We start from the raw sequence: 25,014 nt of genomic DNA on the forward strand, positions 1-25,014 counted from the left end.
TTTCAATATTTGAATTATTGTACAGCAAAGGCAAGCTTATTGTTGTGATTGAACTACAAGTACCACCAATCGTTTCGCCTTGTGGATGCCAGGTTCGATTGGGTTAGCCGGGAAGCAGCAGTTTGAGCACTACGCCCTCTGTGGGTTTTACAACTTTTATCTGGCAACACACTCAGACGCCGCTCTCACTGCTGCTGTCGTCACACTGAGGTCAGGTAGACGGAGCGAAGATGGCGACCGCCTACCAGAGATATAATTTGTAAGTACATATAATATAGTGAATCGTTTTTAAATCGTTATTTTCTAAGTCTGATAAAAACCAAACGAGAGGCAAAGCTCATGAGTGAGGGAAAGCAGGAGCTGGAGTTCACAAGTAGCGCTAGGTTAGATGACACAGCGGCTGGTCAGGTTAGAACAGGAACCAGTCAAGTTTCACTCAACACACTGTGAAGGAAACATGTTGGCATCTTTATGAACACTTGGCAAGAGGTGTATACGGCTGACCATGTCTTCTATCGCCTAACGCTCTAATGGAGGGGTGTGTTTAGTGCGAACACGGTGGCACAAAGTTAGTTAGTTAACCTAGCTAGCAGCAGATGTTTGTTTGACGTTCTGGGTTAATAATCTATCATCAGGATAGTTCGACATATCCTTTCAGGGGTGTCAATGGGACTGTTGTTTTCTGACACATTGCTTTGAAACATTACGTTCTTCATACACTCTCATGACTCACGGACCTCAGTCAGCTGTCTGTGGACCGAACTCTGACATCTGGTGAAGCTAAACGTTAGCTGTCACCAGCTACGTTCTAACTTTTCTGAAAGTTGACAGAGCTCTCTGTACTTACCCAGACACGCACCCTGTTCAAACCATACAGTCTATGTAACGTTACACATAGCTACAGTCCTACCGTCTGTGCCGGGTCAGCGGTAATGTCACTGTTCATTGACAGGACGGTACCACTGATGCTATCCCTACTGTCACAGTCACATCAGATACACATGGTGAGTTTGTTAGGCTCATTTCTAAACCCCAATATATGTTCAAATAAAGGGGTTGTGTATTCCACCCGACACATCCTGGCATTGTCGAGTATGCTTTGAAACAGTATTTACACCATTTTGCACGGACATCAACCATACAGAAAACATAATTGAATCGTTTTATGAATATATAAGATGTGAAGATTAAATATTGGCTCATGACCTCAGCATTTAGCTTCATCTTGGCTCCGACTCTGTTTGCTTTTCTTACCTCACTTTAAAAAGGGTCTCCAGTACAATAATGGCCCTTTGTGACTATGATTACATGATGCAGTACCACAACAAAAACATCAGGATAGTCACTGTGATGGATAACTTAAGCAAGTTGTTGTAAAGCACACAAACCATTGGGCGTGGTCCCTAAACAGTTGGTGTCTCAGTATTATACTGGCTGTTGGTGTAGCACAGACATGTGAGGTGTGGAAGGCCAACAATAGCGTGTTTGTGTGGTTGTGTCACTACAGCATTACACTTCACATTCTTCTGCTGTAGGGACTTAAAGCTTGGTTACTCAAGTTGTAGCAATGATCTCTGGTCCATTTAACGCTGCAGTTGATACATTTATTGAAAATGACCCTTTGTCTTATTTGCTAAAACTATCACTGTATCGTGACCGTAGTATATGACAGAGATAATCTGTGAAAAAACATCGGGTTCCTCTGCCTCCTTTTAGTGCATTGGCAAGATTCCACTGCACCTGACGAAATCAAGCAATCAGAGCCAAGGAGTCTCTAATATATGTATATCTCAGACAACTCAGTGATTTCTTTGTCTGATGTTGACCCTGTATACTTGTGACTACAGTAAGGGCTTATTACAACCAAGGACTTAGGTCTGGTCGTTCCTTTGTAATGGAAGCAGGTTTCTGTCGTTAGTACTGTTGAACTGCACATGTCGATGTGTCCTGTAGCTTCTGAAGGCTATGGTGAATGAATGTGTGAATGGTTAGTTCGTCCTGAAGGGCAGGTGGCACCTTGCATGGTTGATGTGGAGGCTAGGTCCGCTTCAGTTGCATCCGGTCTACAGGTAACGGCTGCACGATGGGAAAGCAGCATCAGAAACATGACTTTTGTTAACCCTCATGCGACCAAGCCTCGTTTTGAAACCAAGATGGCGTGTGATGGTGTGAATATATGAATCTGAACTGTAAACATTCCACATGTTCCCTTCTGCGGTGTATATTCATATAATATGCCTCACCAGACTGCACCCAGAAGACATTCAAAGTTGTTCATCAATCACAATTCAATTAAACAAATCTGAATAAAACCCATTGTTGTTGTCAGAGCTGATGATGAAAGTAGTTAATGAGCGAGCCATCTCACTTCTTTCTCATCTCTATTAAGAGTTGCACATGCGCAGTACCGATCATACAAGGCGAGCTCTGTAACCAATTATAACTTGGGATACATCAAAAGGAATACAGCGCACGAGAAGGTGAAAGTTCTGCAAGCAGGAGAGCAATGATAGTAGTAGTTGTGTTTTAGGGGGTAACAGTAACTCACTCAAAGCATGGTTTTCAATTGCAGGCTATAATATTACTCGAGTCAGCAGAGACAGTCTGCATGTTTTTTTCTTCTGTAATAGCTGCCTGGCCTCCTGTCACGGCTAGCCTCCCCATATGCTAGTGAGAATCAGTCAGTGTATGTGGTTCATGAACGCAGCAGAAAAACATAGCGGAGGGCTACACAGCTAACGTTAACTGTGCATCGAGTTGGCGTTAGCTGAGACTGAAAATGTATCACTTTCAACATGAGCTCAGTTCAAGCTTGGCAGGGAACCACAAGACTCCATCATAGATAAAGTGAGGTGGACAGTTTAACATGGATGTATTAAAAAGAAGCGGCAGACCACATTGGTAACTATCTCAGCTCTAGCTAGCAAGAAAGCTAACAGCTCGCTCTCTGTGCAGCTGTGAATGAGCATGATCTGACCTGGTTGATTCAGGGCATGACAACATAATAAGTTGGGTAAAGTAATAGGAGCCAGCGGAGTTATTAGAGTAGAATAAAAAAGTACAGGTGCGGGTATACTGTCATTTTATTCCAAAAGTCGCAAATGAAGTAAAGGTCGGGGTCAGGGCCGCTCTAAGAAGTAAAGTGAACGCACCCTTGAGGTAGGGATCGTTTCGTTGGTCAACACTTCACCTTGCATCCTGATGGTTGGGGAGTTCTGACAGGGTTATTGCACACAAAAATCCAAGAGCAGTTGTTTCACGAGCACACAGAAGCAGCCCAAGTGTTAGGAGAAGAGCTGGAGCATAGGAAATCTGTGCCAGCAAGAATATATCTGAGTGCAAACATACAGTTTGACTGAAACAGAGCAATTCCAAGCGCAAGCAAGGGCTATTTAAGTGAGGGGACAGGGTGAGCGTTACTAAATGTAATCAATGAGCCATGTTCTTGAATAAAGAGTACTTGGGCTCCTCTACATCTGGACATGTGGATCTAATTTGCTTTGTTGATGTGTTGGCCCTCCATATTAAACGTGTCTACTTGGTTCAGTCCAATTCCTTGCTGGGGGACCATTGCTCCATGTCATATCCCTCTCTCTCTTTGTTTCCTGTTTATAATGAATATATAAAAAAACATGTTTCAACTTAAGACAGTATTAAGTGGTGGAACTCTGGCCTAAAACAAGGGCAGTCAGGAAAGAATTCTTCGACATTATGATAAACGTGTAGGTGGTTGTAATAGCCACGGACACATACAAAGGCTGCTCATGAATACAGGCTGGGTAAAAACCATTTAGAGCTGGAATTACCTGTACCCTAACGTCCACAGCAAGAATTCTATCAGTGCACTCTCACTGTCTCTTTTGAATACAAATACGAACGCCATCGGTTAATACTACTCAGACTACAAACGGAAACTAGAATGCTTCCGATTCCAGAATCTTGTCTGTTTTATAGAGGTTAGAAATAAGTAGTATGACATGACTCTCTTGTTGTACTGATGGAATTGCTGCTGTGGAAATGTATATTGATTCAATTAATAAAGACAAATTAAATTGGGAACAGATAAATAGAAAGGGGAAATGTATAACTATGAGGAAACATGGCTGGTTCCCAATAAGAGAATTGTCTTGTACCCACATTCTGCATTCACAATGGTATCCTCTTCTGTAACACATTCCTGTCTTGACTAAGAGAGAGAATCCCAAATAATTTTCTGTAGCACATTGTGAGGCTTGGTGAACCTGAATAAACGTGTTCAAGCTGTTTATCCCTGGATGAAAAACTCAACTTTAATTCAACTCCCTTCTTCTTTCCCAGGCACACAACCCCAGAGAAGTTCTTCATAGAGGCCTGCGATGAGGGGGCTGATGCTGTGCTGGCAATCGACAGGGTCTCAAATGAGATGACCCTGAAAGGTAGAAAGTCTGACCGTTCAATGACAAAGAGCTCTGGTTGAAAGCTCTCACCACCTTTGAACCATCAGCTTTAAGCTTTGTTTTCACTCTTCACATGTATTGACTGCATACTATAGATTTTCTTTGCTCAGAATACATCAAAAATATAAAAAAATGTACCTTACAGCTAGCCATCAATTACCATTATCAGGAGCGTGTTTGGTTATCAGCAAATATAAAAAACTAAATTATTGACATCAACAGAATTATTAATGTCAATAAGGTTATCCACAATTATTAATAACGGGGCACCACCCTGAGATCAGGGACCAATAACCAAACTATAATCAATTATCAACAAACAATCTGTGGTTTGTGGGTGTAGTCTCGTACGTGACCAAGACATGCGAGACTACAAAATGGCGTTTTGGAGAGAAGACTATGAAAATGGTAGATGTAGTTTCATCGACAAAAACGGCGGAAGAGAGATAGGACAACCAAAATGGCGGGTGTAGTTTTGTATGTGATCATGCAACGTAAAACTACAAAAACGGCGGTAGCACCACGATAGAGGCCATGTTAGTTAAACAATAGAGGAAAAATAAAAACCGCTCAAAGCAAGGCAGATCGTCGCAGTAAAATACAGGAACTGTTTCTCTCTCACACAGAAACCCGACTGGGGCACTCGGCACTGGTCTTTTAACTGATAAAGTTAGTTACCAACCTCACTTGCAGTGACTTCCGAGGGGATTCCTTGGAAGTTAAGGGAATTCTCTTCCTTACGACCAGCAAATGTCGACTTTAACAGGAAGAGAACGGGGCATAGAAGTTATCCGTTCTCTTCTTCAGGACCAAAAAACAGTCTATTGTTTGTCCAGCGACTGTAGAACTATTCCTAGGTTTTCTTGAAAGCAACACCATTGTTCGAATCGCGTGGGATGGCACAGAGCTGTAGGTAGCGCTGATTTTTATAGCCTCAGTGACATCAGGGCCGTAACACAGGGAGCCCCCTGTGGAGCCTTTGGCCCTCGTCCAATGAGACCTTAGCGTTGAGTTTGGACCAAAAACCACACGTAGGTGAGATTTAACGTCTGGTTGGGCTTGGTGTGACTTTAACCCAAATCAGGCTGTTGAACCATGTAGGCCCAACTCTATTTGTTCCAACTGCACGGTGAAGTCCCAACAGCATGTAAGGGGTACATGTTCTAGCTTCATCAGAACCGTTTATTGCCATGATATGTTGCACATACAAGGAATTTGTCATGGCGGGTGGTGCATAACATTTAACAATCAACACAGTGCAAGAAATAGAAACGTATTAAAGTTTACAATCGAGTATAAAAGAATATAAAATAAAGTGCACAACAAACAGATAGCAGTACTATAAACAACTAAGATGAAGTGTAATGTAAAGTGTGTTTAAATAAAGAAACCTTGAAGGGATGTGCAGGGCAGTGACCGGTAGGAAATTGTCCTGGGGGTCAGAGGGGCCCTCAGAGTCAGAGTCAGTGGGGGTCCCGGGCTCTGTTAATGAGCCCGGCTGCAGACGGGAAGAAACTGTTCATGTGGCGTGAGGTCTTGTTCCTGATGGACCGCATCCTCCTGCCAGAGGGAAGGGGCTCGAACAGTTCATGTCCAGGGTGAGAGGGGTCAGCTACAATCCTTCTTGCTCGCTTCAAGGACCCTGAAGCGAGTCTGCCGTCCAGCCAATCACCCTCTCAGCAGAGCGAATGATGCGCTGCAGTCTGTCCTTGTCCTTGGCTGACACAATCTCAGTTTTTTTCCTGTATTTCAACATACAGTAAATATCTGTATAAATGGACAAAGGAGTGTCATATGAGAACCATTGGATGGAATGATGGTACTGTCAAGAAGTTTACTGAAGGAGCTTGATGGTAGATTTATCAAATTCATATTCAAACCTCTCCCAACTCTTGAGCTTCACTACAGACATTTTTGACTTCTTGATTTTGAATTTTTCATGCATATGACATACATATAAGTCTATGATACACTGTGTAGCCAAAATACAGACACTCAGACCCTTAAGGACAAAAATGTCCCACTGAAACCTGTTTATAACCACATTATTTGATCCCACTGCCATCACAGTATAACATGTTATATGATTTCATGTCAAGCTGTCATTATACACCCCTGGCTTTAATAATGTAGTTGTTACTATTTTCCGACGGAGCCTGTTTCTCATGCTAACACATGCTATTTTTCTGGTTTTCGTGTTGGTGTTGTTGCTGCTGTATTGTGCTGCAATGTTTGATCCTATGCATCAAAATCAATGCTGTAGCTAATTAATCAGACTATATAACAGCCAAAACAAACAAACAAACTGAGTAAACGCCAGCACAAATATCATCAATATGAGGTGGGAAAACCCCAGAGGTAGGGTCTGAAATAGATAACGCTCAATTAAAGCCCAACTAAAAAGGCTGGTTCTTGACATTTCTCTGACTGAAAAATAAATGAATTTTCTGCCTTTTTTCATAAAAACAATGTGGCATTATTTAACCAAAAGGGTTAAAATTCTGAAAATGAATACATATTTGTAGTTACGATTAGAACTTTTGCTAAACATATGCCCACTAAATCACTATGGAGGTCCAAATATAAGTTGTATCTACATTTTTTCTCTTATCAATCTTTCTGACATTTAATAGTTGAGTTACCAGGAAGTTTATAAAGATAAATTAGAAAGTGAAATTTCCAGCACTTTGACAAAGCATGTAACTTGTGAACCGTTGCGGTGCTTTCCCAGGTAAAAAAGACGTCCCCCCCTCAGCGGTCACCAGACCTATATGTGGCATCATGGGAACCGTGCGCCTGGTAGCAGGTAGGTACCGTGGTGTTGTCAGTGCTTTGTTAAACACGTCTTTGAAGCCTGTGCGGTAAAACAGCGTTGACTGCCCACTTCCACCACACAGGGATGTACCTGATAGTCATCACCAGGAAGAGGAATGTGGGCAGCCTCCTGGGCCACGCTGTGTGGAAGGCTGTGGACTTTGACGTGATCTCTTACAAGAAGACTGTGCTGCATCTCTCAGAGATCCAGGTCAGCAAGACTATTCTCTCAAAATCGGCAAAAGACAATGCTTCTAACAGTCTACACTGTACATTGAGCTGCAGATTCACCCTTTATAAATGTTGGTGCTGGTGTTTTCCCATTTCCATGCAGGCACTGCACCACACAGGGATGTACAACCTGAAGTATTCTTATTTCAAAAATAACTTTTAATGTACTAGCTCTGTCAGAAGAGAAACGCAACATATATTTGAATGATTCCAAAGCTGTCTTAGTCCCAGCTGGCCTGGATCGCAGTTTCCTCTGCTTCCAGGACCAATCTCTGGACTGGACACGATCAAATGAAACTCTTCTGACTCTGGGTGAGATGGGTTTCACAAAACGTTGCTATGTATTTTACTTGAAAAACTTCTTTCAAATCTTAAATATTTCTCAGCAGCATGAAATATTCCTGACTAAATAAGCAACAATGTTATTTACTAAGAGTTGATCTGTCTGATCTGCTTCATCTGGACTGGGGGGTGTGGGGGGGGGGGGGGGGGTTGATCAGATTTGATTGAGAAAAGAAAACAACCTCACAACTTTCATCACATTTTGATTCAGATGTTGTTAAATCATGATTTGTGCACTAAAATACATAACAAGACATGTTTTTTCCTTGCTGAGCCCTGTAACTCTTTAAAATAGTAATGAGTACAGACAAAAGTATAATACAGAAAATCTCAAACTCAACTCCAAATTAAATTCATTATCCACTTTCATTTATGAAGCAGAAAATAAAATGAAACCTTTTTAGGGTTTAAGCTTTCTCTGCATTTCAAGAGATATATTTTATTTCTTTAAGTCATCCACAACGATTAATATGTGTTGTGTATTATCTTTCAATAGCCTTTTTGAAATAAAACCAGTTTGGTGCGTGGGAATTATCTTTATTACAGATCAGATAGATTGCTAGTTCATATTTGTTGATCCATGTTGAAGAATGAATTTGACCTCTATGAACTCCATTCTGTAAGATCTTTACCTTCTTTCTGAATGACTGTTAGTAAAGTAGTATTAGTAGTATGGAACGCCAACACAATCACAGGCCCTTTACAATAACTGGAAGTTCTTTTTAAACTTCTCCACCCGGGTCATTTCCTGCTTTCAGTTAATCATAGCCAGTTATATCTGCTCTGATGTAGTCAATGCTATCTGGGACAAACTTTGGTCTTTCATTTTTTTGAATCATTACATTAGTGACCACTAGCAGTCAAAATAAAACTTAAATTATATTTTCTTATCATTTCTGAACTTTGCTGCCCAATGAGGTCCATGATAGTAGGGCTGGAATACTTTTACTGGTACTATTTGATGGTCTGGTACACTATCACACTCTGTTCTGCCAACTTGTATGAGTGAGACCTCATGTTTCAGGATCTTTCTTCACACTGTGCTATCTAATTTCAGTGTAGCAGGCAGTGCATTATTCATCTGCTACTGCCTCTATTCCCTGGTATTCTAATTGATAGAGCAGCCTTGGCTGAAAACTTTATGCTTCATGGTAGAACACTGTGTGGACTGTAGGACTACTAAAGGACTGCAGGTTTGAGTAGCAAGTACAAACTAGTCCTCGTATGAGGACTGGTAGAACAGGACGGCACTGATCTAGTGAGAGGAGGGTAGGAAAGCAGATGGAGTGAGTGAACAGTGGAAGGTGGAGGTGTAACTTCAGTCTCGACTCTCTGTGCTAACTGGCTTAGCAGACACATCCTATTAGCCCAGCAAAGATGCATAGCAGTCAGACCTGTTTGTTTCCTCTTCAGAAGACTGAAGAGCAGCAGCATAACCTGTCAAAAAGAGACCTGCCCTTCACCAAGCCCTCAGCTGCTGTTGCTACGCCTGTCAAGCTATTGACCGTGATAATGATGATGGATTTACTATTCAAATTCGTATTTATTTCCAAACAATGGGTCCTTGATTTGAGACGGAGGGAACGAAAAGCCCTTTCTCATTTGATGAGACTGACATGATGACTGACATCAGTGAAAGGGACATGTTGTCAGCTGTAGCCAGCTAGTTTACTCTCTGACTTACTTTCTAATCTTTCTAGCTGACTCGTTTCACCTCACAAAGATTTGACCATGTTTCAATCACAGACACAGGGAAATATACATTATATGGTGGAAGTGGATCAGCTGATTTATGGCTGGCAACATTTCCAGCTGAACATTGCCGCACCTATTTTGAAAAAGCAATGGTGTAACGTCATATCTCAGTCAGGCACTCAGTGGGGGAGGTTTACATGCAGTCACAGAGGGAGAGTGGGAGAGGTTTACATGCAGTCACAGAGGGAGAGTGGGAGAGGTTTACATGCAGTCACAGAGGGAGAGTGGGGGAGGTTTACATGCAGTCACAGAGGCAGAGTGGGGGAGGTTTACATACAGTCACAGAGGGAGAGTGGGAGAGGTTTACATGCAGTCACAGAGGGAGAGTGGGAGAGGTTTACATGCAGTCACAGAGGGAGAGTGGGGGAGGTTTGCATGCAGTCACAGAGGGAGAGTGGGAGAGGTTTACATGCAGTCACAGAGGGAGAGTGGGGGAGGTTTACATGCAGTCACAGAGGGAGAGTGGGAGAGGTTTACATGCAGTCACAGAGGGAGAGTGGGGGAGGTTTGCATGCAGTCACAGAGGGAGAGTGGGAGAGGTTTACATGCAGTCACAGAGGGAGAGTGGGAGAGGTTTACATGCAGTCACAGAGGGAGAGTGGGGGAGGTTTGCATGCAGTCACAGAGGCAGAGTGGGGGAGGTTTGCATGCAGTCACAGAGGGAGAGTGGGAGAGGTTTACATGCAGTCACAGAGGGAGAGTGGGAGAGGTTTACATGCAGTCACAGAGGGAGAGTGGGGGAGGTTTACATGCAGTCACAGAGGGAGAGTGGGGGAGGTTTACATGCAGTCACAGAGGGAGAGTGGGGGAGGTTTACATGCAGTCACAGAGGGAGAGTGGGGGAGGTTTACATGCAGTCACAGAGGGAGAGTGGGGGAGGTTTACATGCAGTCACAGAGGGAGAGTGGGGGAGGTTTACATGCAGTCACAGAGGGAGAGTGGGGGAGGTTTACATGCAGTCACAGAGGGAGAGTGGGAGAGGTTTACATGCAGTCACAGAGGGAGAGTGGGGGAGGTTTACATGCAGTCACAGAGGGAGAGTGGGAGAGGTTTACATGCAGTCACAGAGGGAGAGTGGGGGAGGTTTACATGCAGTCACAGAGGCAGAGTGGGAGAGGTTTACATGCAGTCACAGAGGGAGAGTGGGGGAGGTTTACATGCAGTCACAGAGGGAGAGTGGGGGAGGTTTACATGCAGTCACAGAGGGAGAGTGGGGGAGGTTTACATGCAGTCACAGAGGCAGAGTGGGGGAGGTTTGCATGCAGTCACAGAGGGTGAGTGGGGGAGGTTTGCATGCAGTCACAGAGGCAGAGTGGGGGAGGTTTACATGCAGTCACAGAGGGAGAGTGGGGGAGGTTTGCATGCAGTCACAGAGGCAGAGTGGGGGAGGTTTGCATGCAGTCACAGAGGGAGAGTGGGAGAGGTTTACATGCAGTCACAGAGGGAGAGTGGGGGAGGTTTACATGCAGTCACAGAGGGAGAGTGGGAGAGGTTTACATGCAGTCACAGAGGGAGAGTGGGGGAGGTTTGCATGCAGTCACAGAGGGAGAGTGGGAGAGGTTTACATGCAGTCACAGAGGGAGAGTGGGAGAGGTTTACATGCAGTCACAGAGGGAGAGTGGGGGAGGTTTGCATGCAGTCACAGAGGCAGAGTGGGGGAGGTTTGCATGCAGTCACAGAGGGAGAGTGGGAGAGGTTTACATGCAGTCACAGAGGGAGAGTGGGAGAGGTTTACATGCAGTCACAGAGGGAGAGTGGGGGAGGTTTACATGCAGTCACAGAGGGAGAGTGGGGGAGGTTTACATGCAGTCACAGAGGGAGAGTGGGAGAGGTTTACATGCAGTCACAGAGGGAGAGTGGGGGAGGTTTACATGCAGTCACAGAGGCAGAGTGGGAGAGGTTTACATGCAGACAGAGGGAGAGTGGGGGAGGTTTACATGCAGTCACAGAGGCAGAGTGGGAGAGGTTTACATGCAGTCACAGAGGGAGAGTGGGGGAGGTTTACATGCAGTCACAGAGGGAGAGTGGGGGAGGTTTACATGCAGTCACACAGGGAGAGTGGGGGAGGTTTACATGCAGTCACAGAGGGAGAGTGGGGGAGGTTTACATGCAGACAGAGGGAGAGTGGGGGAGGTTTATATGCAGTCACACAGGGAGAGTGGGGAGGTTTGCATGCAGTCACACAGGGAGAGTGGGGGAGGTTTACATGCAGTCACAGAGGGAGAGTGGGGGAGGTTTACATGCAGACAGAGGGAGAGTGGGAGAGGTTTATATGCAGACAGAGGGAGAGTGGGGGAGGTTTATATGCAGTCACACAGGGAGAGTGGGGGAGGTTTGCATGCAGTCACACAGGGAGAGTGGGGGAGGTTTGCATGCAGTCACACAGTCAGTCAAAGTCAAAGTCAAAGTTCACTTTATTGTCAAAGTTTCCACATGTGTTATGCATACAGAAAATTCGAAATGCCGTTTCTCGCAGTCCCACAGTGTAATATAGACATGAACATATAACATATAATAGAATAAAATAGAATAAAGTTAAGAACATAAGGGCCTAGATAAAGGATTTAAACAAGTAGCAGCAGAGAATAAAAAGTGACTGGTGCTGATAAAAAGTGACTGGTGCTGATAAAGTGACTGGTGCTGGATGAGGGAAGGGGTGTGAGGGGGAGTAGATGTCCTGGTATGTTCCATTTGAGGCAGTGGGGAAAGGTGGGTGAGGGGGAGGGTAGAGAGGTCAGGGGAGAGATGGCAGGGGGGGAGAGAGGGGGAGCGAGAGGAGAGAGGGAGGGAGAGAGTTCAGCATCCTGACCGCCTGGTGGAAGAAGCTGTTCCTCAGCCGGGTAGAGCTCGAACGGAGACTGCGGAACCTTCTCCCTGAAGGCAGGAGGCTGAAGAGGCTGTTGGAGGGGTGGGTGGGGTCACCCGCAATGCCGAGTGCTTTGCGGGTGAGGCGGGTGTTGTAAATGTCCTGTAGTGTAGGGAGTGAGACTCCGATGATCCTCTGGGCAGAGTTCACAATGCGCTGCAGGCTCTTGCGGTTGGAGGCGGTGCAGCTTCCGAACCACAGCGTGATGCAGCTGCTGAGGATGCTCTCAGTGGCGCCTCGGTAGAATGAGAGCATGATGGGGGGGGGGGCTCCTGCTCGCTTGAGCTTCCTGATGAAGTACAGGCGTTGCTGGGCCTTCTTTGCCAGTGCAGTGGTGTTGCTGTTCCAGGTGAGGTCATCTGTGATTGTCACACCGAGGAATTTGGTGCTGCTCACCTGTTCCACAGCAGCACCATTGATGGTCAGAGGGAGGGGGGGTTGGGAGTGGGTTCTCCTGAAGTCAACAACAATCTCCTTTGTTTTCCCCACATTGAGGAAGAGATTGTTATTTTGGCACCAACGGACCAGCTGGTTCACTTCCTTCCTGTAGTTAGTCTCATCGTTGTGGCTGATGAGACCTACCACGGTAGTGTCGTCAGCGAACTTCACGATGTGGTTGGAGCTGTAGTTGGGTTTACAGTCATGGGTCAGCAGGGTGAAGAGAAGGGGGCTGAGCACACAACCTTGGGGGGCCCCCGTACTCAGTGTTAGTGTGTTCGAAGTGTTGTTGTTGACCCGAACAGCTTGTGGTCTCTCTGTGAGGAAGTCCAACAACCAGTTGCAGAGAGAGGGGCTGAGGCCCAGGTCTGTAAGTTTACACACAAGCTGCTGGGGGATGATTGTATTGAATGCTGAGCTGAAATCTATGAACAGCATTCTGACGTAGGAGTTCTTAGTGTCCAGGTGTGTGAGGGCTGGGTGTAGAGCGGAGGAGATTGCATCCTCTGTGGACCGTTTAGTTCGGTAAGCAAACTGAAACGGGTCCAGGGAGGGAGGAAGGGTGGATTTGATCTGCTTCATGACCAGCCTTTCGAAACACTTCATGATGGTAGAAGTCAATGCGACGGGGCGGTAGTCGTTGAAGCAGGCTGGAGATGACTTCTTCGGCACAGGAATGATGGTGGTTTCCTTGAAGCACGTGGGAACAACAGCCTGGCTCAGGGAGGTGTTAAAGATGTCGGTGAGGACATCCGTGAGCTCCTCTGCGCAGTCCCTCAGCACACGACCAGGAATGTTGTCAGGTCCCGCAGCCTTGCGGGTATTAATCCTCAGCAGTGTGCTCCTCACACTGGCTGGGGACAGGCACAGAGCCTGGTCGTCGGTGGGGGGGGTGGTTTTCTGCGCAGGTGTGTTGTTCTGTGCTTCGAAGCGTGCAAAGAAGCCATTGAGGTTGTTAAGCAGGGAGGTGTGACTGTCACAGGTCTGTGGCGGTAGTTTGTAGTCCGTTATGGTCCTAATGCCCTGCCACAGGCTCCGTGAGTCCCTGCTGCACAGGGAGAGTGGGGGAGGTTTACATGCAGGCAGAGTGGGGGAGGCAGAGTGGGGGAGTGGGGGGGCAGGCAGAGTGGGGGAGGTTTAGATGCAGTCAGAGTGGGAGAGTGGGGCGGGGTTGAGAAGATACAAGTTGTGAAACGCAACATCAAACTATGGATACAAACGGTTTTGTCTCGTCCTACATCTCGTTTGAAAATATATCGACACACTGCCCAGCCTGACAACTTTAACAGTCCCACTCTCAACTTGAATGTTTCACTAGTTAGTAAACTAGTAACCTGCACAGATGGTCCATGCAGGGAGGTATTCACATCTCAATGTGGGTGGAAGAGAGAGCTGCTATCAGTATTGGCACATACTAGAGTGAAGGAATCAGGAGAGAGAAGGTCGGATCGGTGCACCCCGAACTCACAGCACTAGTATAACATGAGTATGCAGTTCTCTGCAAAGTGCATCGTCATGAGTTTCCTGAGTCCTAAAAGTCTGTCTTTCCGCCTCTAGTCTCAGGAGAATAAGACTTTCCTGTCCATGATAAACAATGTGCTGATGACAGACGGCTTCTACTTCTGCACTGACTACGACCTGACGCACACTCTGCAGCGGCTGGCCAACACCAGCCCCGACTTCCAAGAGATGAGTCTGCTGGAGAGGGTGAGACATCCAATCAGTTGCCTCACAGAGTTTCACACTATTTTCTTTCTGGTAAAAAGGCCAGACAGACTGTTTCACTCAAGTGGTCTGAAATGCCCAAATAGACCCTGAACAGAAGTGATTTTCTGGATGTGCTCAGTCTGTATCACATCTGAGTTTGTGGCTGTATGTGTGGATACGACATATCAATACAGGGACCCACATATTAAATTTGACTCTACAGAGCGACTAGCGATAAAAAAATCTCAAAAGATTGTGAGGGATAAATCAGGAGCCAGGCAATAGGTGATATTCTGTTTTCTTATTGTGAGCAAATCCCATATGCATGAGCCAAAGAACTTTGTTCAAATCTCATCAATTCACTCGCTGTTGTTCCTTCATTACCATGAACACACGCACTGTAGTTTATTCTGACTCAATCCACAATACTCACTAGAGCACCAAATGTGGATTAATCCGCCACTAAATATAGTCCCCAATAAATGCACAATTTCCTCCTGTTTGAGTAAAGTCTGCTGAAATCTAAAGAGACCAGCTGTTTCAGGGAATGACTGAGCCTTTACCTTTAACTATATACTGTATATACTCTGTGTCAGTTTACACCTGGATAAAACTCATTCAGTCAAATTCCACAGTGAAACTATCCGAGAGGTGTTGATTCAACTGTATTTACATATTTGTATACTGACAGGTGTTTCTATTATTTTGTCCAGCCCATTGATATTGACGAGGGTAAGCTAAATAACAGCATTCACACATGTGTGATGGTACCTTTGACTGCTAAAGTTTTAGCTAGGTGTACCCAATAAACTGGAAGCTCTGTGTCATTGTGAGTTCAGTAGGAACCAATGGGCTTGGGGCTGAGAGCTACAGACAGGAAGTCAGAGAGAAGTGAGGGACTGACGGTGTTGTTTTTGGTCTTTTCTTTTGATTTGTTTACAACAACAAAAATATAGTTCTTTGTAGTTTGTAAATGGTTTGTACAAGATCAGTAGTGGAGTTTTCTATGTACAGTGTTTCCACAAATATGTGACAATGCCGAAAGGATTGCCTAAATTACTGCTCAAATGATCGACATATAATAGTCTTTATCAGGCACCCCCCCTATTTTTGTTTTTCTCACTGTGGGACTACTTGCTACTTTTAAAACATAGCATGCTCATAATCATCCATAATTGAAATAAACAAATGTTCTTCCATTGTCTATTATTAATACAATCTATATAAGATCCTGCATCTAAGAATCCATTTCCCCACCCCGAGTAACATTGTTTATCCATCATTTTTGATTCTATTTAGTTCTTGGTAAGCTAATGCTGATCATGATGATGCTCATGATGATAAAGAGGATGAATAATGTGTTGATAAATGACATGGTGTTTCTTGTGGTTTTCAGGCAGATCAGAGGTTTGTGTGGAATGGGAACCTCTTGAGAGAGCTGGCTGCACAGCCAGAGGTAACACACGTGACTGCTCACCCGTTTGTTTTTCACTCCATGTTTTTCTACTTATTTCATTACAATAACTGTCACTGCTTCCCCATAGCTTCATAAGTTTGCACTTCCTGTGGTCCATGGATGTATCCTTTTTACTAAATCTAACATCTGATGTTTTCTAATGGAGCATGAGGCATCTGATCTGATCTACAACACACGGTAGATAAGATGAGATCAATTTCTGAGCAAAGCGTTTCCTTGACCCTCCTGGTGCAGTCATTGTCATGAAGCCGTGTCGTATGAACGGAAAGATCTTTGAGTGGATCCTCATATCCAGGAGGAGCTGCTTCCGGGCTGGCGTCAGATACTACGTTCGAGGTAAACCCCCTGTTGCATGACACCGCCTCTTTGTTGAACTGCAATATGAAGGTACAGCAGCAGCTAATGGTGTCCGCCTGACTGCTGACGCCCTGTCCTGCTGCCGCCAGGCATCGACTCTGAAGGCCATGCTGCCAACTTTGTGGAGACTGAGCAGATAGTTCTGTATGAGGGAGCAAAGGCTTCATTTATACAGGCAAGTATGACAGCCGGCCCTGTTAGACTATGTGGCTCATTGGTACCTGGCTTTTTCTACTTTTTTCTGTGCAACATTTTGTCCAAAAGTTAAAGCATTCAAGTTTGAGAAATGCAGATTTCCCTTTGTTTTTCATCCCCAGACACGAGGCTCCATCCCCTTTTACTGGAGTCAGAGGCCCAACCTCAAATACAAACCTAAACCTGTCATCAACAAGACCACCAATCACGTAAGAGCAGGCGTTTCCCTGTTTCTGTGTGCATTTTAATGGTGAGGTGTGAAAATGCTAACCATGTGAAAACGTTGTATAGATAGATGGTTTCCAGAGGCATTTTGACTCTCAGCTCCTCATCTACGGGAAGCAAACTATTCTGAACCTGGTGAGGACCCTTAGTCAAGCTCTTTCCATTCTTTCTTTGAAAGGAAATATCAGCAAGTTCTTCTGAGGCCAATTTGTGTGTTTTTCCAGGTGAACCAGAAGGGCTCAGAGAAGCCACTAGCGCAGGCCTTTGCCAAGATGGTGTCTGGCATGAACAATGGTATGCTCAAGTAAGTGTCCCTCCATGACTTCACTGAGTACACGGACCCTTAATGCGTCATTCAGGTTACTCTGAGGAACCAGGTTGCTGGACCTGGCTACTGTACATCTGTGTATACATCTTTCATACCTGTGACGTTCTTGTGGAAGAGCAGCTTTCCTCTTTTCATACATTCATGTCAGTGTTTTCAAACCAGTTTGATATTAAGCCAGTCAAGCCTGTTCCAACAGCGGTCTGGTCTGGAGTACCGATTGTTACCACTAGGTGTCAGACTTGACTCAGTAATTGAGCTTCATCGCTCCTGATGAGCATCTGCTTGTCAGTGTAACATAGAACATAATAGAGGAGGAGGATTTCATGCTCTGCCAGGTCTCATCCATTCAGTCAGAAAATGTACTTTCTAGTAAACAAACATTTCTCCCCGCCCACCTCTCATTGTCATCTCCTTCATGTTGGCAGTAAATTGCACATGTCTTAACCCAACTCTGTATCTCTGTCTCCAATATCAATATATCAATATAAATGTTAGTGAGATCTGTGTTCTCCTGGAGAAATCCACCTGGCTCCCACGTAGACTCCACAGAAAGAGTTTGTCTGTTAAAGCCGCATACGTATACCCTGATCTTAATAATTACTACGATATCTATCTGTTGATTGTTAACATATTGTGAATTATTATAAAGGAGAATTAGACAATTAGCCCACACAGTCTGTAAATAGCTAATCATATTTAATAACAACTGATAGAACTTTGAAATGAAGAATCAGACCGTATCTACTTTTTGATTGATTTATTGACACCTTGACTGTAATGTTTATCAAGTCATGCCACAATGAATGTTAATGTAAGTGAAGATAATGTATCAGTCCTTCATTCATTAAGTCCATAAACATATGTGTGGATATAGAAAATCCTTTGCTTTCAGTGCTTTGTAATTCTTACTGAAGTAGCCCGTCTAATGAAGATCTCAGACTTGTGATGTCATCCAGTCTAAAGTGTGGAACCGGAAAGATGTTCTAGATGACACTGAGCACCAGGGGAATGTTTATGGCTCCATCTTCTGTTTCACAACTGACAACACTGCAATAGAACAAAGCTCATTTGGGTATTAAAAAAGAAAACGCCACCAAATAAGTGTCCCCTTCATAATCTATGGAGCAGCTGCACACTTTCTACAAGATGACATCACCAGTTTGAGACTAACTTCTCTGCTCTCTGGCTTTGAGAGAGATTAGCTCATGTGCAAGCATATTGATGGAGCTTTCCTCAGCCATAGAATTAACATGTCTGAATTCTTATTTTTTAAGGTGTTTTTTAGGTATTCGAATATTAAATGACTGTAATGAAGTAGCGGCTGAGCCAGCAGCAGTTGTTTATGGAAAGCTGTGCTGCTCTTAGATTATGCTGGGTGTGCCAACTTGAGATTTATATGGTATAGGAACATCTGGGCACACCCGTTGCTGCTGCTGCTGCTAGGGGAACCAGGCTTCTCTAATCCCCCAGCCCGATCACAGAAACCAGGTGTGAGAAATCATCTTCCTGGAGAAAGCCGGCTGTAACACAGTTACATTTGTTTAGTTTGGTAGACACCTTCCTTTTCCAGCCATCTCTCCTTAGAAACTGTAAAGATGACATCTAGTTCTGTAACAATGAATGCTGCAGACATCTCCTCCTAATCTAACTATAGCACCATGACATTGTGTTTCCTCAGTTACATCGCCTTCGACTTCCACAAAGAGTGCAGCCACATGAGGTGGGACCGTCTCCAGATCTTAGTGGATGATGTCGCTGAGACACAAGATCAATACAGGTAACTTCACCAGCATCTGTTCGGGGCTAGTATCTGTTGTGTACTGTGTAGGAATATTCAGGCCTGTCTCTGTGTGTAGTTACTTCATGGTGAACCCAGAGGGGAAGACGGTGGCCCAACAGAGAGGACTCTTCCGCAGTAACTGCATGGACTGCCTGGACAGGACCAACGTCATCCAGAGCCTGCTGGCCCGACGCTCCCTTCAGTCTCAGCTTCAGGTATTTTGAACCTCACTACCGCGCAGTAAATCCCATGTATTCACTCATGTCATGTTATTTTGGAAAGATGCAGGTTATTGAATTTAACATCCTGAGTCTTCTTCTATGTAATGTGCCCGTGTGTGCACAGAGGATTGGGGTTCTGAATGTAGGTCAGCGGATTGAAGAGCAGGCCGAGTTTGAAAAGATCTACAAGAACGGTAATGTCCTCTGTATGCTCGACTGTAAGCACGTGTTGTGTGATGAGTAGAAGTGAGCCCTCACTGTTCTCTGTGTGTGCTCTAACCAGCATGGGCTGACAATGCCAATGCATGTGCTGTTCAGTACGCAGGAACTGGAGCCTTAAAAACAGACTTCACAAGGTACAGTCTGTCGCATCCTATACCACACATCAGTTGACCAACGTGTTGTTTTCTGGAGCCCCCCTGCACTAGTTTAATAACCTGATGTCTCCATCAGGACGGGGAAGAGGACCAGTTGGGGGCTGCTGATGGACGGCTGGAACTCAATGATCCGCTACTACAAAAACAACTTTTCTGATGGATTCAGACAGGTATGATGTCTATGACAGGATGTGTTGTAGGTTCATCATCATTGAAATAAGTGGGAAACTTAATTACCAATATTCAGTAGACTAAACTAACACAAAGATGCCTTGAATATGGCAGTGAAGACAAAAACATATCTGCACACCTTCACGACAGCAGAATCTCTTTAACAAGATTGTGGTTAAATGTTCAAGTTGCATTGACTCGTTGAAAGATAGACGAGAATCCACATACAACTTTAGTGCTTCTATTTCCTGTTCATGTCACACTATCAGTTCCAATCTATACAGAGCAAGCTTTACCACTTTAACCTGTCATGTTTCACATTTCAAGCCCCAATAAGTAAATGAATCTGATTTAGAATGGTGTGACGAGTCCAGTCAGGGTGTCGATGTGGTTTTGTTGCTTTCAGGATTCCATTGACCTGTTTCTCGGTAACTTTGCTGTCGATGAGTCTGATGGACCCACTCCTCTTCGTGTGCAGAAGGACTGGAAGTTCCTCACGGTCAGTATATCTGCATTGTCCCTCTCATCAGCAGCAGCAGTTCATGTGACTGTTAGTCTAACCTTTTGAATTCTGCTCTTTTTGCAGCTGCCCATCATTATGCTGGTGGCATTTTCTATGTGCATCGTCTGTCTTCTCATGGCCGGTAAGTTCTTCTCTGCTTGTCAGCGTACACTTTTATCACCTCTGTTGGTTCAGTCCATCAGGGCTGAAATCTTATTCTATTAACTGATTTAAAGCTACAGGAAATTGTAATTTGTGAATGAATAGGTCTTAACATTGTTAGTGGCGTTGCTATCAGCTCATAGAAATGTTATCAATGGCGATTTATTTCTTCCCTGTTGACTTTGTTAAGTTATACTTAGATATGCTATGCTATGTACGACATCTGTTCCAACTTAAGTTCATTCTACCGAGAGAAGAAAGTAACAGTTGAGAATAGTGACTTTTGTCGAGTAATAACACGACTATTACAGAAGAAAACCTGTCAATGGACCCTTCCTAAGTCCCGCCCCCTTTCGCTATGTGCTCCAATAACATTTGAGCAAGCTTGGAACTCTGCAGAACCTCAGTCAATGTTCCCCTTTCCTGTTCTACTTCGATATGCTATGCTCTATACGGCATCTGTTCAAAGCTAACATTAGGAAGTCAAGTCACTTAACATTGGTGTCACAATGTTGACGGGCACATTACGGTCTATATAGTCGGATTTTAAGTTATCTAATGTTAGCAATGTGACCAATGACTGTTCCACTGAGTCTACACAGGCTACGAAGCCACAGCAGCAGCTCCACTCCTCCGTCTGTGTCGACACAGAAGCACAGTACAGTACAGTCGGTCAGCCCGACACACAGCCGCTATAGTGGTCAGTGTAAAACCAAAGAAATAGACGTCACAGCTGCATGTGTATGGACTCATGAAATGCAGCTGTTACTCTGCCTGTGTAGACTGTATTCATTCAAACAGAAGTGAATCTGGTCAGATGTGTGTGTGAGATGGACGGCCGCGGCTGAAGCACCTTTAGCTGAAGAGCTTCAGCGAAAATGCTTCTTGTGGTTTTGACAACCAGAAAAAATGACTGCAATTTCACTTGTAGGTGACACATGGACAGAGACCCTGGCCTACGTGCTGTTCTGGGGGGCTGCTAGTGCCATCACAGCCACCATCATCCTTTTCAATGGCCAAGACTTTGTGGACGCCCCCAAACTGGTTCACAAGGAGAAGCTGGACTGAGTGTGTGTGAGAGGAGTGTCTGCAGTCTTCTTCCCCGGGTCTGGACTCCAGACTGATCTGCTGCCTCCATTCTACCCTCCACACCTGTTTGTCTACAACATCTTTCACCTTCTTCAGTTGTTGCACACACTCTGTCACATGGTCTACCTTATAGTTGCATACAGTATCTTGAGGTTGGTTTTGTTTGTGTTATGTTGTCAGTTATACAGAGACTCTGTGATGGCGCTTTACTTTACTGTTTCAATTTTCTTTAGTTTCCTTTAAAAAAAGCCAATGTATAACACTACTGCTCATTTTCTTATTCCTTTACCATTCTTAAAATGTTAAATGTCAAAATGTCATAAGCATTTTTCTGTTGTGCTTCAGTACACGCCTTTTAGTGAAAGGTCCTACACACCTGTGTTTTGATTACTCTGGCTGAGTAGACCTCCAGTCAGGGGGAAGTTTGGTGGAGCTATGCTGAAAATGTCATGATGTCACCAAACTCTATGGACCAATAGAAATGATAGAGCTTGTAAGATGTCCCGCCCTAAGAGGTCCAATGAAACCAACAGAGGAAAGAAGGAGGTGTTACGTGCAGTTTGGACATCTTTTTGAACTTGTGGGCAGAACCAAGCTGAAACACTGTATGAAGTTGATGTGGTGAACACCTCTGTTTGTTTGGTGTAGGGCCGCTAGTGTACACAGTTATCAGAGCTTTTTCACTGTAAGCAGCTGCCTGCTGCTTTTTGGACTGTAAAACAATGAGCTGAAAGAAGCCCAAAGCTCTGTAATGCTTCAGAGATGCTGATAATTCTGTGTTCATCACCAGAGATTCCGTGCGTGATGGTTAGATGGACCTTTCTTATTCTAGGGAGCTAGCTCCATATGTAGGAAGAGAACGTCCCTATTCTTAATTCTGCCCACAGAGCTCTGTTCTAGGGATAAACAGCCGACCTTTTTGAGTCTCTTAACAGATGGGAGATGTGAGCGTCTCATCGAGGTCTGGAGCCAGATTCATTTGTTTGTCAGAAAAATTAGCCTGTAGCACTTTTTACCGTCATGGTCTATGTCCATCGCCGTGTCCCTGGGTTGATCCATGGCAGCATGCAATGTTGTCAGTAAATTCTTCACATTGTGGCTTTGATTGTAATGTTACCTGGAGATATCACACGTAGTTCTGGGGTCAGCAGCACTTCAGTGTCTCCATTATGTTGAGTGAACAGGCGTCTGGTGTTCATGGTGTGTCCATGTGGGCTTCATCATTCCACTCATGTTTGAAAGGAAGAGGGCCTATGCACAATGTTACCATTCTGACCTCCATTTGATATCTTTATATTGCAATTTCTTATTCTAGCAGTCTTAGAAACTAGTGTTATGCTGTATCTTGAGAATACCAGATAATTATGTTGTGGTGAAGTCCGAGCACTTTATCTCCAGATGATCATTAACAGTGATTCAATTGGATCTCAGACCTAAAAGCGCATTAGTAACCACAGAAGCGCCACAGTTTACAGTTTCCCGTGCACCGTGGTTCAGTTTCCTCAGAGGATTGGGTTTGTGCTGCTCTGGTCCAGAGGAGAAGTCCAAATGCAGCCTTCCATTCCTGCCCCTCAGCAGAGAGCAAAAAGACATTCATCCAATATTTAAAGACATGATTTTGCTTTGACACTCGGATGTTAATTAAAGATGGAGCCTACGATCGTCTTCTTTAGCAGTCTGGCCCCCCTGCCTTCTTCTTCTGTGTATTATTTCACATGCAGGATGTGTGCTGTTAGTTGTCCATGATGTGTTCAAGATCATTCCGGCAGTGTAAACATGATCTCATGTATCCCATCAGAACAACTAGTGGTAGGCTACAATACATTAGGTGAGTGATTGATTTGAATTGAGTCTCATGTTTATTTAGCTATGATCATGCTAGCATTTGCACGAAGTTGTTTCCTTCTGATCTGAACTATGTAACTTTGTGTAACAGTGTAGGTCAAAGTCCACTTACTTCTGGAGTCCTAAAGTCCCCAAACATCTTTAAATCTTGTGCACACAAGAAAAGAACTTGTGAACAAGACAATATATTTGGTGAACAGGATGATGTGTCAACAAGATAAGTGTAAGAACGAGCTGTGTGGGAGCAACACAACTTATGCACATTCATAGGTTGCCCAACAAGACAATAAAGTGTGCAAATAAGATCAAACATGCACAACATACATGGATCTCTTATTTACTCAACCTAGCTTGTGTGATAAAAGACAACTTGTGACTTGAGGTCAGCTAGACGTTCTGCTCTCTGTACGTTGTGGCGCTGCTCGTGAGCTACAGCAGTAAGTGGACTTTGAGCAAAGTGTTTCTGTTCAACTACTTTTTACAGGAACATCTGGTGTGTAATGTGTGCAGTGGAGGTGAAATCGGTCTCATGGACATGTTCTTGTAATACATTTTACAATGAGAGCTGGATGTAACACAGTATCATTTGTCAGTGGAAGTGTTGCCGGTCATTCAGCAGCACCTTAGTTGAAGTATGCTTGGCCATGTTACCCCATCATCATAAGAACAGATCTGTCCACCGTGTGCTGCTGCAGGTTCCACAGGTTCTAACAGCTGCTGCACTGAGGTGTGCGATGCGATATGTGTGGTGTAACATGACTAGCTCACTTTACTGGGGACCCTGGGCCCTTTTCTCTGTCCTGGGGGTTTAGAAAGGTGTGGAGAGTTCATTCTTCATTTAAAGAAATCAAATAAATATCCAAGCGTTTAAAATGAAACACTTTAGACATCTTTTTGCAAGTTGTACTTGGGATCATTCAGACATTGGTTTAAAGGATATTACACATTGATGAAACCCTGCGCTGTACAGCTGATGCTGGTGTTTTTATGTCTGAAGGTTGTCGTATATGAGGAACATCGGGGTTGTATAGCTAGAAATGTGTCTTTGTAATGCTATAAACCACATTCCTAGCTGAGGTATTGGAAGCCAGGATGAGTTATTAAGTTTAATGGGCTTGTGTTTCTCACATTCTTCAGTGCTCTTCCAGAACCACACTTCATCCAGTTCTTTATGTAGTTCTCAATAAACTGCAGAGAACACACAGGCTGTTTCATTAGACTGCATTAGTTGTAGCAAGGTGTATGTAATAAGATGAGAGCTGCTATCTATATCTATATAGATATACAGTATTTCATTTATTAAGGGAGAAAAGCGATCCAAACCTACCTGGCCCTATGTGAAACAGTAATTGCCCCCCTTGATGAATAAAAATGTGACACTTTATTTTGGAAAGCTGAGTTCAATTTCATGAGCCACACCCACTGATTCCTGCCAAACCTGTTGAATCAAGAAATCACTTCAATAGAACCTATGTGACAAAGTGAAGTCGGCTCAAAGATCTCAAAAAGCAACACATCATGCATGTGCATCTAAAGAAACTCAAGAACAGATGAGAAACTAAGTAATTGACATGTATCAGTCTGGAAAGACCCCAGAACATCTAAAGAACTGCAGGCCTCACTTGCCTCAGTTAAGGTCAGAGTTGATTCAACAATAAGAAAGAGACTGGGCAGAACAGCATCCATGGAGAACACA

The 25,014-nt window shown here is 44.3% G+C and overlaps 1 protein-coding gene across 3 annotated transcripts; it reads left to right on the forward strand.

Moving 5' to 3' along the window:
• The first annotated feature begins 166 nt into the window (after positions 1 to 166).
• Positions 167 to 24,196, forward strand: sacm1la (SAC1 like phosphatidylinositide phosphatase a). Of its 3 annotated transcripts, XM_079288108.1 has the most exons (20): positions 167 to 259; positions 4,318 to 4,415; positions 7,168 to 7,242; positions 7,334 to 7,461; positions 14,440 to 14,589; positions 15,986 to 16,045; positions 16,134 to 16,167; positions 16,301 to 16,402; positions 16,513 to 16,598; positions 16,741 to 16,827; positions 16,910 to 16,978; positions 17,068 to 17,147; positions 18,850 to 18,948; positions 19,028 to 19,166; positions 19,297 to 19,366; positions 19,456 to 19,528; positions 19,626 to 19,719; positions 20,127 to 20,219; positions 20,307 to 20,364; positions 21,316 to 24,196. In XM_079288108.1, the coding sequence occupies exons 1-20, from the start codon at positions 231 to 233 to the stop codon at positions 21,450 to 21,452; spliced, it is 1,761 nt and encodes a 586-aa protein (XP_079144234.1). In that variant the 5' UTR covers positions 167 to 230; the 3' UTR covers positions 21,453 to 24,196. The 3 variants fall into 3 exon arrangements, 2 of the variants coding, with proteins under 2 accessions (XP_079144234.1, XP_079144235.1); XR_013772745.1 differs by lacking the exon at positions 21,316 to 24,196 and having other exon boundaries at positions 19,491 to 19,528; positions 20,307 to 20,351; XM_079288109.1 differs by lacking the exon at positions 14,440 to 14,589.
• Positions 24,197 to 25,014: the final 818 nt, after the last annotated feature.

This window comes from Melanostigma gelatinosum, assembly GCF_949748355.1.
Source record: "Melanostigma gelatinosum genome assembly, chromosome: 17".
Lineage (NCBI taxonomy): Eukaryota > Metazoa > Chordata > Actinopteri > Perciformes > Zoarcidae > Melanostigma > Melanostigma gelatinosum.

Coding starts and splice junctions, on each gene's coding strand:
- sacm1la (XM_079288108.1), top strand. CDS start 231: ATGGCGACCGCCTACCAGAGATATAATTT. Junction 260..4,317: donor GCCTACCAGAGATATAATTT/GTAAGTACATAT, acceptor CTTCTTTCCCAG/GCACACAACCCCAGAGAAGT. Junction 16,979..17,067: donor AGCAAACTATTCTGAACCTG/GTGAGGACCCTT, acceptor GTGTTTTTCCAG/GTGAACCAGAAGGGCTCAGA.